Below are 17,078 nucleotides of genomic sequence, written 5' to 3' on the forward strand. Positions count from 1 at the left end.
CCTAATGAGGATGTATACATAGTGGTTATGCGGTGATTATGCTGGAAACACCAATCGGTAAATGCACAAAGAATAAAATAGAAAGTATTTTCTTTAACCTCTAACATGGATGGACAATCCTTACATTGTCCATCCTCTCTCTATCTTTGCTGCCTTGCCCTCTTATCCTTTTTTTTCCGACACAGTTCATGAACTAACGGTGAACTGTGAACGAACTAATTTGTCATGAGTTACTTATTTAATTTTTCATAAGAAAATCCGTCTAGTGTGTATGTGATGTGCTAATGTTGCTAAGGCAGCGGGGCTGAAATTGATTTGAAGGTTTTTAACTTGGAGTCTAGAATTTGTAATTGACTCTGAACTGAATTTATTTGCATTGAACACTTCCAATTTAACACCAGAATACGAACTTAGTACTTCAACTCTGCTCTAATTATAAACTGATATGCATTCGCCCCCCCACCCCAGCCCTTTCCTCTCCACCCGCCTTTCTCTCCCCTGGCACAAAGACAGACAGTCCAAGAGTTTGTTTACACAGAGCTCTGTGTGTGTGTGTGTGTGTGTGTGTGTGTGTGTGTGTGTGTGTGTGTGTGTGTGTGTGTGTGTGTGTGTGAGGGACTGTGACTGTGCGCTCAAAAGCACAAACACTAATTTGTTGAGTGTGTCAGTATCTAGGCTAATTGGCAGAATGAATACGCTGCAGTCTTCTGCTTCAGCAAAGCATTTTGGGTAGTGGGGAGGGGCTTATCAGCTAAGAGCACACGGCTGGGCTTTGAAATTAATTAACTTGGTGTGTTGCACCACACAGACAAGAACATGCTTTCACATTTGCTCTCAAACACACACACTTGGTTGTGTACGTTGTTGATGATAATGGTGCTGTTAATCAATGTTGGTCAGTCCGATTTTTTTTTCCCAACACGTCAGTGTTACGGCTGCTAAAGGAATGATTTTTAAAATGCTTGGATGTCATAAAGTGCAGCATAAAAGGATTACATATTTTAGGTTTTAAAATCATTTACAGTTTTAAACACAGCTCCTATTTATGTTTTTTTGGTTTCCTAAAATTACTTTTGCCAAAATTTTAAAGTGCATTTGAACAATGCATTTCTGTAATTTATACTTAACTTTTTTATGTTGTTGAGAGCGTCTATGAACTTCCAATTAGTAACCCATGACCATCTGTTTCCCTCGGGTATGAATACGATATGACCCAGAAATCCATAACTTCCATAAGGCTGAATGAGAACTACCATGTACAGTGAGCAAGATTGTAAATAACCTCCAAAACTCACTGTTTGTGAACTGCAGCACAGAATGGCATCTTGGTGTCACTAAGATGTAAATAATGTAAAAAAAAAAGCATGTCATCTACATGCTAACTGGTTGTTTGGGAGTGATGCCAGAAAAAAGGCTTTTCTATCCTACCATCACAAACATAAATGTGTGGAGGTTGTTAAACTTTGATTAGACTTTAACTGGAACCATGGATTTGTTCATAGAGTGTTTTTAGGTAACAGAAGGAATGTTGATACTGTGGGGTCCTGAATGTTTTTTTTTCTCTAGTTCTTAATTTTCCAGAACTTATTTTTACCATAGGTTAATTATTTCCCCTGACGCTGAGCAAGGCAAGGCAAGGCAAATTTATTTGTATAGCATATTTCAGTACAGAGACAATGCAAAGTGCTTTACATGATTAAAATACAGGGGGAAAAACTGAATAAAAGCAAAGGAATAGAAAAAGGAATAAAATGTAGAAACAAAATAGAACATGGAAAAATAGAAACTAAAAGCGAATTGTGCTCTTACAGGAGTGCTGCTGTGATCTGGGACACAGATCTCCACTCACCACCACTGCAAAGTCCAGACTTAATTTTCATATTGTGCATGAATGTATATTTAGAAAGGATTTTGTAGAATTTTGTAATAACTCACAGATCCTTAATAATGTAAGATGCGTTTCGTAGTAACAGCCACATACATATATTCGGTGTTTGCGGCATTCTAAATTAACATTGGTTCATGACAAACAAGCCTGAGTAGTTGGAATTACTTTAATCTGCATCTCAAAACATGAATACTTAAGAGATAATGCCCACACCATCACACGTCATCAGAAATGAATTGACGTGTACTGTCCAACACAAAGCGGATCAAATAGCGGAGTTATTTGATCAGAACATTTTTTATAGGTTTCTTACAACTCTTTTTAAGATGGAGAGAACCACACTCATCAAAGGCTTTTCAAGAGAAAACTTAACTGGTAAAGTTTACGTGAACTGATTGTTCTAAATTACTGCGCTGGCTCAAACGTTGGCTGGTAATGGCAAGATAGTTGACACTGGTTACCTCGGCAACAAGTCACAACGAGAAATATTAAATAGTTCTTTCAGCCACTTCTTGTGAAAAACCTACAATTTTAACATAAAATAATTAATAATTGATTTAATATTCATTTCTTTCGTAAGTGACCATAGTATAAGCAGATAATGTTATAATACGTATAACAACGTTGGGATTATGCCCGACAAGGTGTCCATTATCAGATATGAATGGACTTCACGTCCGACGCGAAGCGGAGGACAGTTCACTCCTCCATGTTGTCCATTAATTTCTGATAGTGGACACCTTGTGTCCCTAAAGTATTATAACATTACTAATTAAGTTTTCTCTTGAAAAGCCTTTGATGATTGTGGTTCTCTCTGTCTCTATCCATTGAGTCTGTTCTTCCTTTAATTAAATATTTACACTAAGGTTTTATTATTTTATCAGTGAATTTTAATGCAGACTTTGTTAAAGAATCCAATATTCAGCATGTATGACTTGGGCTAAATGTTGTTTCCAAACCAAAACACAGAACTGTTGTGTATTTTAAAGTTATCTGAAAATATGAACTACAGAGGAGCATAGACCAGGAGATGACTGACTTAAGATGGTGAAGATATTCAAGCACTAAGAAATGCTTACCATCCTCCCACTAAAAAACTCAACCTTTAGTCCAGAGTCCATCCAAAAAGTTCTACCTCCCTACCAAGGCTGTTTCCAGGGTAGATTTCAACCTCTTTTCTCCTAATTTGACCATTTATTCTGCAGTGTATCAAAATGCAGGGGGAAGAAAACCAGTCCACAAAACTAGATGTTCCTACAAAAGGAAAAGAAAAAACAAAATTGATACACGGAAAAGCTCTTTGTGCCCCCTTATTCAGTGATGGAAGATGTGTTATGGTGTGTTATGGAGAAAAGACTGCAAGATAAAATCTCAGATATGCATACAAACAACAACAAAAGACAATTTATACACACACACACACACACATATATATATATATATATATATATATATATATATATATATATATGCACAATATATAAATAACAAACTACCAAGAGGGAATAAGGTTCAAAATACCAGCATGTAGTTAAAATATTCACACAGTGCCAGTAAATGTGGCCAACGTTGTATTTTACCATATAAACTTACTATGCTTATTTGTTTGTCTATATGGTACATTTAGTGCTGATTATGGTGTATTTATTTACAATTTGCAGACTGAAGACTTTCATAAGATTCAGTTGTGTTTATTTATTAATTTTTTTCAGGATCTGGTTCTGAAAGTGCTGCGTTGTTTAGAGAGCCCATCTGCTGGAACACGAGCGAAAGCATTTCTGCTGTTACTGCTGCTAATACAGAACAACACACACATGCTGCTTTACTGCTGTCAGCACAGGTAAGCACACCTCCACCATGCTTCACAAGCAGTTCAATAGTGAACTCGCCGACATAGATGTATCCACGTATTACATTATGTAGTTATTAATGCAGTTAGTATTTGACTCAGGTTAGTTTTTAATGTACTGTTTTATTGAAGAAGTGCATGTAATCTCAAAAAAGAAAATTAATTATGGTTTAGCTCCTCAGTTTTTGCAGATTTGAACAAAAAACAAACAGCTAAACAAGTGGGGGGTACTCTCTTTTTCAACATAGCATCGCCGTCTTCAGTAATTATTATTTACAAAGCAATTTTACATAAAATCAGATCTTGTTGGCTTGACAAATTCCAAATGACTCCAGTCATTTTATATCATTTGTAATTTTAGTTGAGAAGATGCCTTTTCCATGTTATATATTTCTTGTATAATGTCAATCCAATCCTCACTTGTTGACTCTGGTTCGTTTTATCTAAAGAACTCAACAACACACTGACATTAAAATAACTGACTTTTGTAACTCATTTGGTATCATATCACCTCTGAGGTATTCAGAGAAAGTACAAAGGAGTTGAAGAACTACTACTTGGCTAATTAAAAGACATGTGCTCTTTAAATTGCACTATATTCTCTGTCAGTATGATGCCTGCCTGCTGTGCCTTTCTTAACTCGCTACATTTCACTGCACACCCTCCTGCTGTCTGACTGTACTGAGGCTTAGACTTGAGAAACTTGCTCTTAGCTGCAGTCAGTCTGGCAGACCATTGGCTAATTAGCTTCTCTGGAATGTAGTCGTAAATGTTCACACACAGGCTGAACTGTCAGAGAACAAACACATAGCATTTTTGAATCCCATTTCAGGGTGAGACATCCCTTTAATTATTCAACTGTGGCTTTCAGTACGGCTGTGTTCTCTTATCCAGCAACACCACTATATAAATGACCTCTTCGGTGTACTATGTGGTGAGACAAATGGATATCTGTTCTCTATGGCTGGAGAAATATTTTGAAAATAAAGGTATATAGCCACGTTATATGCTTAAAAAAGACCAAAAACCATTTCATTATGATAAAATAAGTTTATATACACCAAGTCTCCATGCTGATAATGTTCTGATGGTCCTTTTTCAATTCAATTCAATTCAATTTTATTTAGATAGCGCCAAATCATGAAACATGTCATCTCAAGGCACTTTACAAAATCAAGTTCAATCATATTATACAGATTGGGTCAGATTATACAGATTGGTCAAAAATGTCCTATATAAGGAAACCAGTTGATTGCATCAAAGTCCCAACAAGCAGCATTCACTCCTGGGGAACCGTAGAGCCACAGGGAGAGTCGTCTGCATTGTACATGGCTTTGCTGCAATCCCTCATACTGAGCAAGCATGAAGCGACAGTGGGAAGAAAAACTCCCCATTAACGGGAAGGAAAACCTCCGGCAGAACCGGGCTCAGTATGAACGGTCATCTGCCTCGACCGACTGCGGTTACAGAAGACAGAGCAGAGACACAACAAGAGAGACAAAAAAGCACAGAAGCACACATTGATCTAGTAATCTGTTCTACATTAGATGGTAATAGCGGGTGAGCCGTCTTCTCTGGATGATGTCACAGTTAACAGAACGCCAGACCAGGTGTACCTACTATGAAGAAAAAGAGAGAGAGCAAAAAGTTAAAAGCTGAAATGACGACAGTCATTTCAATGTAATACAATGCAAAACTGGAGAACAGTAGACTGAAGAACAGTAGAAATCAGTAGAGTGAGAAAATTAGACCCTGATGTCCTCCAGCAGCCTAGGCCTATCACAGCACAACTATAGAGATAGCTCAGGGTATGAGCCACTCTAACTATAAGCTTTGTCAAAAAGGAAAGTTTTAACATTAGTCTTAAAAATAGATAGGGTGTCTGCCTCACGGACCAAAACTGGGAGTTGGTTCCACAGGAGAGGAGCCTGATAGCTAAAGGATCTGCCTCCCATTCTACTTTTAGAGACTCTAGGATAAATACAACCCAGCACCATACTGCTGGCACAATCTACCAGCAGTATCGAAGAACTATCATAATGCCGGTTTGCTTAATTAATAAATCACGTATAAATAATACCGGACCTAGGCTGGTGCTCTGAAATGCCTTGCAGTAAAACAGCAGCTTGGTGTGATCAAAGATCAACTGTTATTAAGTAATACACCAAATCTAAAAGCAACTTTAAAGGGTAACTCACCCCCAAATCAACTGCTTTAGCCAATAAATGTGTCTTATAGTACTGTCTACATATCAATTCAATTCAATTTTATTTATATAGCGCCAAATCATGAAACATGTCATCTCAAGGCACTTTACAAAGTCAAGTTCAATCATATTATACAGATATTATACAGATATATATCCTGGTTTTTATTGGGAAAGATTAGTGCGTATTTGTTGAAATCCTGCTTTGTGTCTAAAATTGGCAGTGTGGCTCCCTCTTAGGGTAAACGGCGGTCTCGCATTGAATTTCGAATTAACCTTGGTTTCTGTAGCTTTGACGTAATTCTGAGACTGTGACGTCGGTAGCTCTGCCACTGTGGGGTATAAAAGCAGCTCTATCTTAAAAAAAACAGCTACCTCCATCTTCTGCCTCCTTAGCGAGCACTATTGCACTTTTCAAACCCTCTATAGCAACTTATTTCTAATTCAAAAAAGTGACTAGAAACAAATCTTTTATGTGTTATTGGCAAATAAAATGTGAAAGCAACCAATTGTTGTACCGGTAGTATTTTGAGGCGGCCGAGGTTAGTATGAAGTTAGAATTAGGTTGGATATTGTTTGGGCATTGCTCAGTCAGTGCCTTGAGCCAGCAGCTCAAACTGATAAGGCTCTGGCCCGCATTATTTACTAACACACTGAGCAAAAACAAAGCATAAAACACCAAAATAACAACTAAAACAGCAGCAGGATATGATAATATTTTATAAAATCTGTGTAGCAACCAGAGTGAGCTACTAAAAAAAGTGAAATAACGTGGCTATGCAACTTTAAATGTTTTAAAACGTGCAAAACGCCAAGATCAGTTAAAAACAGCAAATTCCGATGCTGTAAAGCACATAAATCTGTGAAAGCGTCGAAAGGGGCGGCTTCTTTCATCAAAATGCTGCCTGCAGATTTTGCCAGTGCAGATGTACTTGGTATGACCTCTCTGTTAAACTGGTACAGTAGCTGTGGGAATATTTATATAAATAAATAATCCCTGGACATTTAATTTTGCTTCTTTTATGTTTTGGCTTTTTCAAAACTTCAATTAATTAATTAACAGCTTGTCCTGTGGTTCACCCCCACTGCATTGCAGCTGGGACTGTGCCGGGTACATATGATCCGATGTATGCATTCATGCACCATACAGCCAGCTGCCAAAGTAATTTGTAACCGCTTAGCTTTGTATTTTAACAATAAATTACAATAAATAACAAGGGAATTATCATAACTCTATTTAACTGGTGCCTTGTTTGTTCCACTAGGCCCTCTCACAGTGTTTGCTCATCTGTTTATTGATCTGGTCTTTAGAAAATGATAGGATGGGAACTTGGAAAAAGGTTTTGTTGGACAGGGTAGAGATGTACTACACAAAATTTCCAATCCACATTTTTTTTTTGTAAAGTTATAACCTGCTCAAACCAATTTTAGCTGATGTCATTTTTTTCTTTAAGAACTTTATCAGCAAATAGAAGATGGAATTCAGACTATTAGTTTCTAGCTTTCCTGTCGTGAGGTCCAGGTATATTTGGAGCTGAAGCCAGGTCCTGTTATGTGTGTAAAAACAGGAGTCAGTGTATAAGACAGGTATCACCTAAAAAAATACATTTTAAGCTGTCTTTAGCATCTTAAATGAGTGATTACTGTGGATTACTAAAACAGCTGTCTATGTGTATATTCTAGAGATTGCAGATCCTTACTCTGAATTTAACTTTTTTTTTATTCGTTTTTTGTTTTTTTAAGTCTGCTAGTATGTCCAAATCTAGCAGGTTTTGAGAAACAGACGTTTAAAGTCCAAAAGGATGCAAGGAAGGGGCTATGCTTTAGTCCATTCAGTCTTCCTGTTATCTGCTGAAAGTCTTAACGCCCTCTTGCAGCCTGAATAAACTGCAGACAACATGTTCCAACATATTGTAAAAAAAAAAAATACACTTTTCATGAATGCTCTGACTTCATTTTCAAACACCTCACTGGTGTACCAATTCACCACCACAGTCCTGCTCACTCAGTAACAGCATCCACACCTGGTAGCGCTTCGGTATGAGGAAAAGATCTGATTCTGGAGTTCCAACTGGCCGGAAAGATCAAGCTGAAAATCTGTAAATTTGATCATCAGCTGATTAATCTGTTCATCTCTAGAACAGAGTAACATAAACAGTACACATAAACAGCACAGGTTAGTGCCATAACACAACTTACTTGACTTTAACTCACCAAAGATTTTCAGCTCCGATAGATGGAAAAGAAGTTCTCCCTTCGTTCTTCTTGGTCCGAGGTAATTCAGGAAACTAATGTTTAACTTTAAATGGACAGCAGCATTGCAAACTTACAGTTCTTGAATCTTTTCAGTAAAGATCTTCCAGGGCAATGTGATCTGTTATACGTCTCACCTACACGCTGTCATACTGAATATGTCTCACATGGGAAAAAGGATTTCATACAAATTTGGGTTACAGAAATAAACAGTGAAAGAAAATGGAAATGTAACACAATCATTTTTTGATCTTTTTGATCCCACCATTCTCTGCAACCCACTGCCATCTCCGAAACATCATATGTTGATTCCCCTACTTTACCACATGTAAACAGATCCTCCTTTATTACATTAGAGCAGGATTATAGAAATTCAATGTTTTTGTTTTTCATTTCCTCTGGCTGTTTTTTTTTCTTCTCCCTGCCTGTTTCTTCCCATGCCTCACTTGCTCTCTTTCTGTTAGCTGAGTTAGAGAATTTAGATTTGATTTGCCTGTCTCTCTCCCACTGAGAGCGCCGCATGACTCAACCACACACAGAGACGCATATTTAGTCTCACTCTCTCACAGGCTTGCGTTCTGTTTAATTAGCACCTCGATAACATGAAAATATGCGCGCCTGTCTCTGTGAGATAAACTTGCTCAAATCTCACCAAGAGGTGTCAAGCTTGGCAGTGAGGGTGGAATGTGATGGCTTTCAGGATATTCAGTCACACCCACTCAGCCGCACAGTGGGCAACTTGTAGGTCAGTTTATGTTAGTTGCTTCTAAGTCTCCTGCCGTCAGTGACAAAATGGTGATAAGTTGGTGCCTCTTTATACAGCAGTCTAGGCTGATGGAAAAATTGGCTGGTTTATTCACGTTTTTATGACGTCTTGTAAAAGAAAGTCTGGTTGCCTCCGATTGAAGCCTTCTGTGCTGTTGCGATGACCCGGATAAATAAGAATTTACACAGGCATCTTGTAAAAGAGCCATCATCAAATATCAAACATTACTGTGTGATACAAATATTCCTGGGCTTTATACCAGGGTATAGATCACAGTTTCTTTCTATACAATCTGTGATTGTATTGCAACAATATTACGGTACATTTAAAGGTTTGCTCGCCCTAGGAACTAATCTTCGAGGTATCGGTTGTAAGGCAGATAATAAAAGTGGTGATTATAGGTTGGTTACCTGATGGCCAAGACAAATGTACAGGTACATCTAAAAACATTTATATATCATGATAAAGTTCAGTTCTTTTACCTCTTTCTCTTGATGACCATTGTCATTAAGACTGTTGAGTTTGTTTAAATACCTCAAGATTTGTTTGGAGCATTTTAATTTTATTTTTTGTAATATTTGAAGACTTGTATCTTTGTGAACGTCTAAAAAATGTAGTTATCGTAAAAAAGTTCTATATATTATATCTGTTATTTAAAAAAGGAAAACTTATAAAAGGCATTATATAGATTCATTACATATATACAGTAGTTAAACATTTCAGGCCATTATTTCTTTAAATTTTGATCATTATGGCTAACAGATAATGAAAACCCAAAATTATGTGCCTCAGAAAAAGGTTATTGCATAAGATTAATGAAAGATTGTATTTTAAACCAAAATGCCAGGCTTCTGAAAAGTATGTTAATTTCTATGCATTCAATACATGGTTTGGCCTCCTTTTGTATGAATTACTGCATCGATGCTGTGATCCATTCTGGTCATCTGCCTTGTTGGGTCTGGTGTCTCTAATCTTCCCCTTGACAACACTCCATAGATTATCTATACGGTTCAGGTCAGGCAAGTTTGCTGGCCAATCAAGCACAGTACCACCAGGGTCACTGAACCAGCTTTTGGTACCTTTGGCAGTCATCTAACATCACAAGTTTCCAATATTTAACTTTTTCAAAATTTTCTGAGACACAGGATTTTGTGATCTGTCGGCCGTAATCATCACAATAAGAAGAATTAAGGGCTTGAAATATTTTACTCTCAGTGTTATAAAACTACAGAATATACGAGTTTCACCATCTGGAATCAGTGACAAAAAATTTAAAACTTTTTCAGTGTTCTCATTTTTCAAAATCTACCCATTGAAATAAATCTTCAAATATTACAAATGTATCAAAATATTCCACACAAATCTTAATTCACGTTCAACTAACTCTAAATGCCCATTGTCTTCTTAAAAACATGGATTATAAATTTAAATAAATTCAGAGTTATACAGATTGCAAGGATAAAAATATTAAGGTTTTTCGGCTTTCGGGTACTTTTTTTTATACGTTGTGGTATTAAAAAGTCAAGGTAATATCTCTGAGATGAGACAGCATTCACTTTAAATAGAAGGCTTTGCATACACAATACTGGATCTGTGTTTATGCAAAACAGTAGTCACAAGAATGTGAATTTTAAGTTTCTTGCAAATACTCTGAGCCGTGTAATACCAATGGCTATATTAGTTTCCCTTTTTGGCTTTAAAATATAGTCTCCCTGTTTATGCTAACGCTTCAAGGACATGAAATGCACTTGTTAGTCATTGAAACACTGATAACATAAAGCATGGAATCAATGTTTGTTTAACAAAATCAGAGAAGATTTATGGAAATGCCTGTATTTAGCCATCCTTGTTGCTGCTATCATTAATGAGGCAGTTTATATTTCAGTAATGTAAAGAGTTTAGTTTTTAATTTAATTAACAACTAAACAATTAGTTGTCTTTTTTTATTTCTCAACAATACACATTTTTTCTTCTTAATTATATTTTAAATTGCTTTCTGTCAAATGTTTGTGCTTTAACGGCCCGTTAAGCTGAGAGTCGTCAAAATTACACTGAAATTAGTGCGTAACACTCATTTTTAATGAGTGTGACGGTGCTAGGTGCTAAGTACGACATGGATTGTTGGATGTTTGATAGCAACATAGAAAGGTCAGTAAAGCTGTTGAACGTGCATCAGTGAAGTTGTAAACCTCCCGGACAACATAAGCTAACGCTAGCTGTTATTAGCTTGAGGAACAGCCCCGTTCGAGCTGCACTATGCAACGCTCAGCTGCGTGAATGCATCCAGAGAAGAAGCAAAACAACACTCCAGAGGTTCTCTCTAATTTATGCAGAGTTAAAACTAAATGGTTATTTGACCAGGCGTATTGCTGGTATCGGCAGTTCATCTATTGGGAGTTGGTTTCCAAGCACAGATCCTGTCTTAATGCTTAGTCCATAAATGTTCAGTAGGGTTGAGATATGGACCATTACAGAAGCTTAATAGCGCCGTGCTTTATCCAGTCTGAGAGCATAAAGGTGGCTTCTGAACATCCATGTTCTTCAATCTGATTGGTAAATCTTTTTTGTTAGATAGTTCAAACTTGTTCAAGCAAGTTCACCCCAAAAACACAACAAAACAGATTTTTTAAGAATTCCTGACTGGTCTTCCCAGAGTCCTGACCTCATCTGACACAGGCTAAACAAAATTAGAATATTCACACAAACTTGTGAGTCGATTTCAGCTGTAACAATTACGTGATAGAGTCAGAATTTGGTTTAAACAGCATGAAAGCTTGGACTCATGTTGAATTCCAGTTCAGGTTGGTGATGGTAGGATTATTGTGTGGTGGAAATTGTCTCGACACACACTAGTTTAAAACAAAGGCTGTACCATATAGCAAATCACTCCCATCACCGCAATATTAATGTATGCAATACTGCAAACTCAAAAACTGCTTGGATGCAATATTTGTTTGGAAATTATTATAAGGGTCAGGGCTTCACGCTGTCATTAGTGCCAACATCACATGTATATCATCAGTAGCCGAGAAGCTGACTTTCACAGGGGGTTGTTAGGAGATTCCATAAAGGTAAAGAAAGAAAAGCATTTGGTTAATCATAATTGACATCACTTTAACAATATTCAGCAATAGTACCGTAATTAAGTATTTTTCTGATATTCTGCAGCCTTACTTTAAACATTACAGTCTAACTAAGTATAGCTGATGAACATTTCCACCCCTTTATGACGCCAATGTACCATCTTCTGCTGTCTACTTCCAGCAGGATAATGCATGATATCACAAAGCTCAAAACACCTCAAACAGGTATCTTGGACATGACAATTAGCTAACTGCGCTTCAGTGGTCTCCATAGTCACCAAATCTCATTCTAATACAGCACCTTTGGGATGCTGTGGAGTGGGAGATTTGCACCATGAAGCCAACAATTCTCCAGCAACTGCATGATGCTGTAAAGTTAATATGGAACAAAATTTTGAGTAATGCTTCAGACACCTCGTTGAATCTATGTAACCAAGAATAACAGTGGTTCTGATGGCAAAAGGGATTTCAGCCCGGTGAAAGCAAGGTGTGGCCAGTGAGTATGAAGCTTTATGTATCATCTTGATCCTGTGAGGAGTAGAGAAAATCCTGAATGAATCAAACCTGCACACAATGTTCTTGCTCTGAAAAGTCAGTGTAGTTCATCATCCCACCCTGGAAAAAGAAAGGTTCAAACGCGACATAAGGTTCCCAAAAAAGGAATGCGTTCATGTCCACAAGGAGCCTACGTAAACGTACAATTCTTCAATGTCTCTGTTCACAGACTTGTGATGTACCTGGAGAGAGACCTGCGAAAAGCCACTCCTGTCAGAGACAACCCCAACCAATCAGGATACCTCTGTCAGTGTCTGGATTTGCTGCTTCTGCATCTGAGTGGTACCGCCCCGGTGATAATGGGTAGGTATAGATTACCTCTCACACAAGCAAATAAAAACACACACTAAACACAAACCTGAGCTTGAATAATCATTTAGAAAATGTAACATTTACATGATCATCACCAAAAACAACTCACACTTTAGTAATGATATGGCCCTTTTGTTCACAAATGCCATGCACTGACTTTAAAGCTGGTTTATGCTTGACACGTATGTTGTGGGCGGAAATGAGACATGCAGACGCAATGTCTGCAGCATTTATGTTCTGTGCAGCTTTTCCCCCGAAGTAGCACCATTCTCCTAGACTCTAGAGGGCAACGTTGTGCTCCTATGCCAAGTGTACTACACCTCACTGCATGTAGAAGTAGAAAACACAGTTGTTTCCAACATTTTAAAGCTTTTTACTTTCTTCCTAGAGTAACGGCGATTTCTCTCTGGGAATTGTTTTGTTGACCACGGTGAACTTTATGGTCCAAATTATAAAGATCTCCATATTTACGAACCACCACCAGCAGGAGCAGTTGCTCATCCGCCATGTTGGTGCTCAGAGCTGAACGTTTTAGCCGCACGGAGGGGCGTAGTAGGCAAAATGAAGTAGTATAGCAGCGGGGACCTAATGAATGCATCAAGCATAAACCAGGCTTTAGCCAGTGTCACTTTTGGCCAATTAATATTTTTTTTTCTGCCACATCATAAAGAATGGCTGAGATTAGGGCTGAACAATTAATCGCATTTTTAATGTAATCGCAATTAAAAAAAACGCAATTTCCAAATCGCAGAGGTCTGCAATTTTTGGCTATGTAACAATTAGTGAATTAGACACGTCCATTAGGTGTTGGTAAAATGTTTAAAGTGGGTTTGCTCCACATGGAAGTAAAGACAGTTGCAGCAGTGAGATAATGTAATTTTATTACTTGTTTTAGAGTTTATATAATCATACATAGCATTAAGTTCTGGTCAATCAGTTTAATACATTGACTGATTACACCCTATGTCCAACAAGGATTGATGTCCAAATCAATTAAAAGCTGTTCTCTTGAATAATATTCTGATTAATAGAAACATTAAAAGTTCTTGTTTTAAATAGTCCTTCTTTACAAACATATTTTTTTAGAGAACATTTTTGTTGCTTGTGGTTAATGCAGAGAAAAGTCAAAATTGCAATTTTGGTTGAAATATATCGTAGGCAGTACGCAATCATTTCTGCTCCGAGTTTAGATGCTGTGGGTCTTTTAGCAACTAATCCACATGGCAAGAAAACAGATTGATTTGTTGTTTGTATATATTTTAAAACACATGATAAATTAAACTGGAAAATAAATCGCAATATTAAGAAAAAAAATAGCAATTAGATTATTTTGCAAAATCGTTCAGCCCTAGCTGAGATGAGACAGTACATTGATTGTGTTGCAACAGAAAGGAGTGATAGAAGCAAGGAAAGCAGTTGTTTCTAAGAAGTGGTCATTTTCACTGGCATATTACATTTTTTTCCTAATATCATTCATCTTTATTAGTAGGCTTTTTCACTCATTCCTCCCTATTTTTATGTCTTTGTCTGGTGTCCTTCCAGAGGATGTCTTGTCTGCGTTGAGAGATGTGATTGGGAGGAAGCATCCATCTGCAGCTCAGAGTAGACAGCTTAAACAGACTTTGCCAACATTGTCTGTGGTTCCAGAGCTGCTTTCCTCTCAGGTAACTTAATGTTCAATTTAATATTTTAGCATTATTTTCCATTGCTATTTTTAAAAAGAGCATTAATTTTTAATTTTAGACGAAGAGTTTTCATGTTTATTTTCAGGGACTCGTATTTTTATTCTCTATTCTACGGGTGGGTGTTATACACCTCATTACATGTAATAATGACAATAGTAAATGAGAGCAGATCTGTTCCATGCATGCCGAAGATAAGACTGAGCTCAATGGTTAATAGCACAATTAAAGCACAAGACTTTTGTGCAATTAACACTGCAGTCAAAGACTGTAAACTGCCCTAATTCTCCTGTAGCTCAAATTAATTTGGTTAAAACATAGACAAGTTTGAGGGTTTAACCTACATTTGTACAATTTACCTCCTGACTGTTTTACTAAGCGAACCTATCAACCACTCGCTTTTTCTACTTATGGGTCTGTTTGTCTTTCCTCAGGTCTTCAGAGCTCGAATTGTTACAAAGGAGTTTCTGGTTCAAACTGGATTGATGCTGGTAAGTCCATTTCAGGTTTTGTTACAAACCGAAGGCAAATAAATAAATAAATGTTGAAACTAATCACATTTTGTATTGCATTTAAGTTTTTTTCATCATTTAGAGTAGTCTACAAGCTTTATGGATGTTGACAGACTGGCTAAAAAAAACTGTTCTCTGGAGGTTTTTAGAGAATGTATTTCTGCACATTAAATTTGTATTCAAGCAAATTATTCTATAATTGACTAAATGATTATATTAAATGACAGACACTCTTGAAAACAGATTCAATAAATATTACATTTGCAGAACATTATTTTCATTATGACCGTCTGAAGTCCTTGAAAACAATACATATTTCACTTTTCATTGCAACCACCTTCATAGAAACATAATCTGAACTCATTTCTGTGTTTTTGTTCTCCAAGTCATTCAAGATTTACTGTAAATCTCGGAGACTGTGCTGATATGCACAGTTTTCCCTCACAAGTTTGCATTCATTTTAGACTAAATTCGCACAATTCATCTTAGGTTTCACATTGGAATATTTCACATAGTGAAATTATTACTCCAAAAAACATTTAAGAAATCCCTTTTCAGCATTGCAAGTATAGTTAAGATTTATGTGATTTATTTTCTTCTTTCAGAACTACATTATTTCAGTGGAGTCCAGTGAAACTAACCTGTCCAGTGCTGTAGGTTAGTTATTTGTTCAGTGACTATTTTGCATGTGCTTAAGTTTATAAATTTTTAATCTGTTAGCATTGTTTTTTAATATGAATATAATACTTTATTATAATACATATTACATTTGACATCATCCCTTTTATTTTGTTGTACTATGTTCAGTTTTACAGCTTTAGTTTCCTAATTTCTCTAGCTACCTTGACAGAGTTATGTTATGACAGAGGCTAAAATATGTTGACTTTAATTTTAAATAAGGAAAACTGAATTACCATATGTGTGGTTGGGAAAATCCTAAAAAATATGAATTTTGAATTCTAAGTACGTATTTAAACTGCACCAGCTTTTAACCATCTATAGCAATTAGGGAGTTTAATCCCTCAATCCTGATTCACTTCTACCGATACATTTCATTTCTCATAGGTGCTGCAATATGTGAGGAGCTGATCAGGACATCTCTGTCCATTGTGGAGGTCCTGAGTCAGCACCACGCTTTAATTCATCAGTTTCACTGTACTGTAAGTATCAATGTGTAACTTCCTGTTTTCTGATACAACCCTGACTATGTTTGAGTTGGTGTGTGTCTATCTGAATACCTATCTGTTTGTCTGGCTGTCCAAAAGGGTTCTATTTCCTGGTGTAAACCAATATATAAAAAAAAGTCCCCACCAAAAAAAAAAAGGGTTTCACACTAATATTTCGTTGGACAGCCTTTAGCTTTGAAACTTTAGTCACTTTTTCCCTCTATATTTAGCCATTAATGCTCTCTGGGCCGCAGTGAATCATGTAATTGGGTGCACTTGCTTAACCTCACCAGTCAGATTTATAACGTGTAGCACTCCGCGTTCTGCACATTATCAATCTGGGTCAGCTCCCATTGAATCCGTTCGGGGAGCAGAACATTCCACGCTGATTGGGCGAAGCGACACCTAGTGCTCGCCTACCATTGGTTGGTTTTAGCCTATTACGGTATCCAATGAAACTAAGCTGCAGGTGCTGTGAGAAACCACAAAAAGTTATGCTGGTCAAGGCATTTCTTACTGTTCTTCTTTCAAAGAACAAATCGTGGATTCTGACAAAACAGATGTGATAGCGGCAGCTATGCGTGTGTCCTCCTGCGCTGCCATGTTTATTTTGATTCGGCTGTGGGCTTGGCAGCTATTGCTTTCGTCACAGCTGGTATGTCCTGTTTTAAACCATAATACTGTTCAGTTCAGTTGCTTTATTCAGGGTATCAACCCTCCAGACCACTAAGGTCATCTGGCTGCAGCCTACTCTGCATACCTAGAACGAGTGTTCTAGTGATGGGGCCCTGATCCAGCACTAAAAT

The 17,078-nt window shown here is 37.1% G+C and overlaps 1 protein-coding gene across 5 annotated transcripts in view; it reads left to right on the forward strand.

The window, feature by feature from the left end:
* ulk4 (unc-51 like kinase 4) overlaps positions 1 to 17,078 on the forward strand; it is a 130,143-nt gene that overhangs the window by 57,623 nt on the left and 55,442 nt on the right. For all 5 annotated transcript variants that reach the window (XM_036130229.1, XM_036130241.1, XM_036130246.1 and 2 more), the window contains exons 22-27: positions 3,601 to 3,728; positions 12,770 to 12,903; positions 14,455 to 14,576; positions 15,029 to 15,085; positions 15,712 to 15,763; positions 16,172 to 16,266. In XM_036130229.1, the coding sequence (XP_035986122.1) occupies positions 3,601 to 3,728; positions 12,770 to 12,903; positions 14,455 to 14,576; positions 15,029 to 15,085; positions 15,712 to 15,763; positions 16,172 to 16,266 (588 nt within the window). The remainder of the gene's footprint in view (positions 1 to 3,600; positions 3,729 to 12,769; positions 12,904 to 14,454; positions 14,577 to 15,028; positions 15,086 to 15,711; positions 15,764 to 16,171; positions 16,267 to 17,078) is intronic.

Source organism: Fundulus heteroclitus, chromosome 3, assembly GCF_011125445.2.
Source record: "Fundulus heteroclitus isolate FHET01 chromosome 3, MU-UCD_Fhet_4.1, whole genome shotgun sequence".
Taxonomy (NCBI): Eukaryota; Metazoa; Chordata; class Actinopteri; order Cyprinodontiformes; family Fundulidae; genus Fundulus; species Fundulus heteroclitus.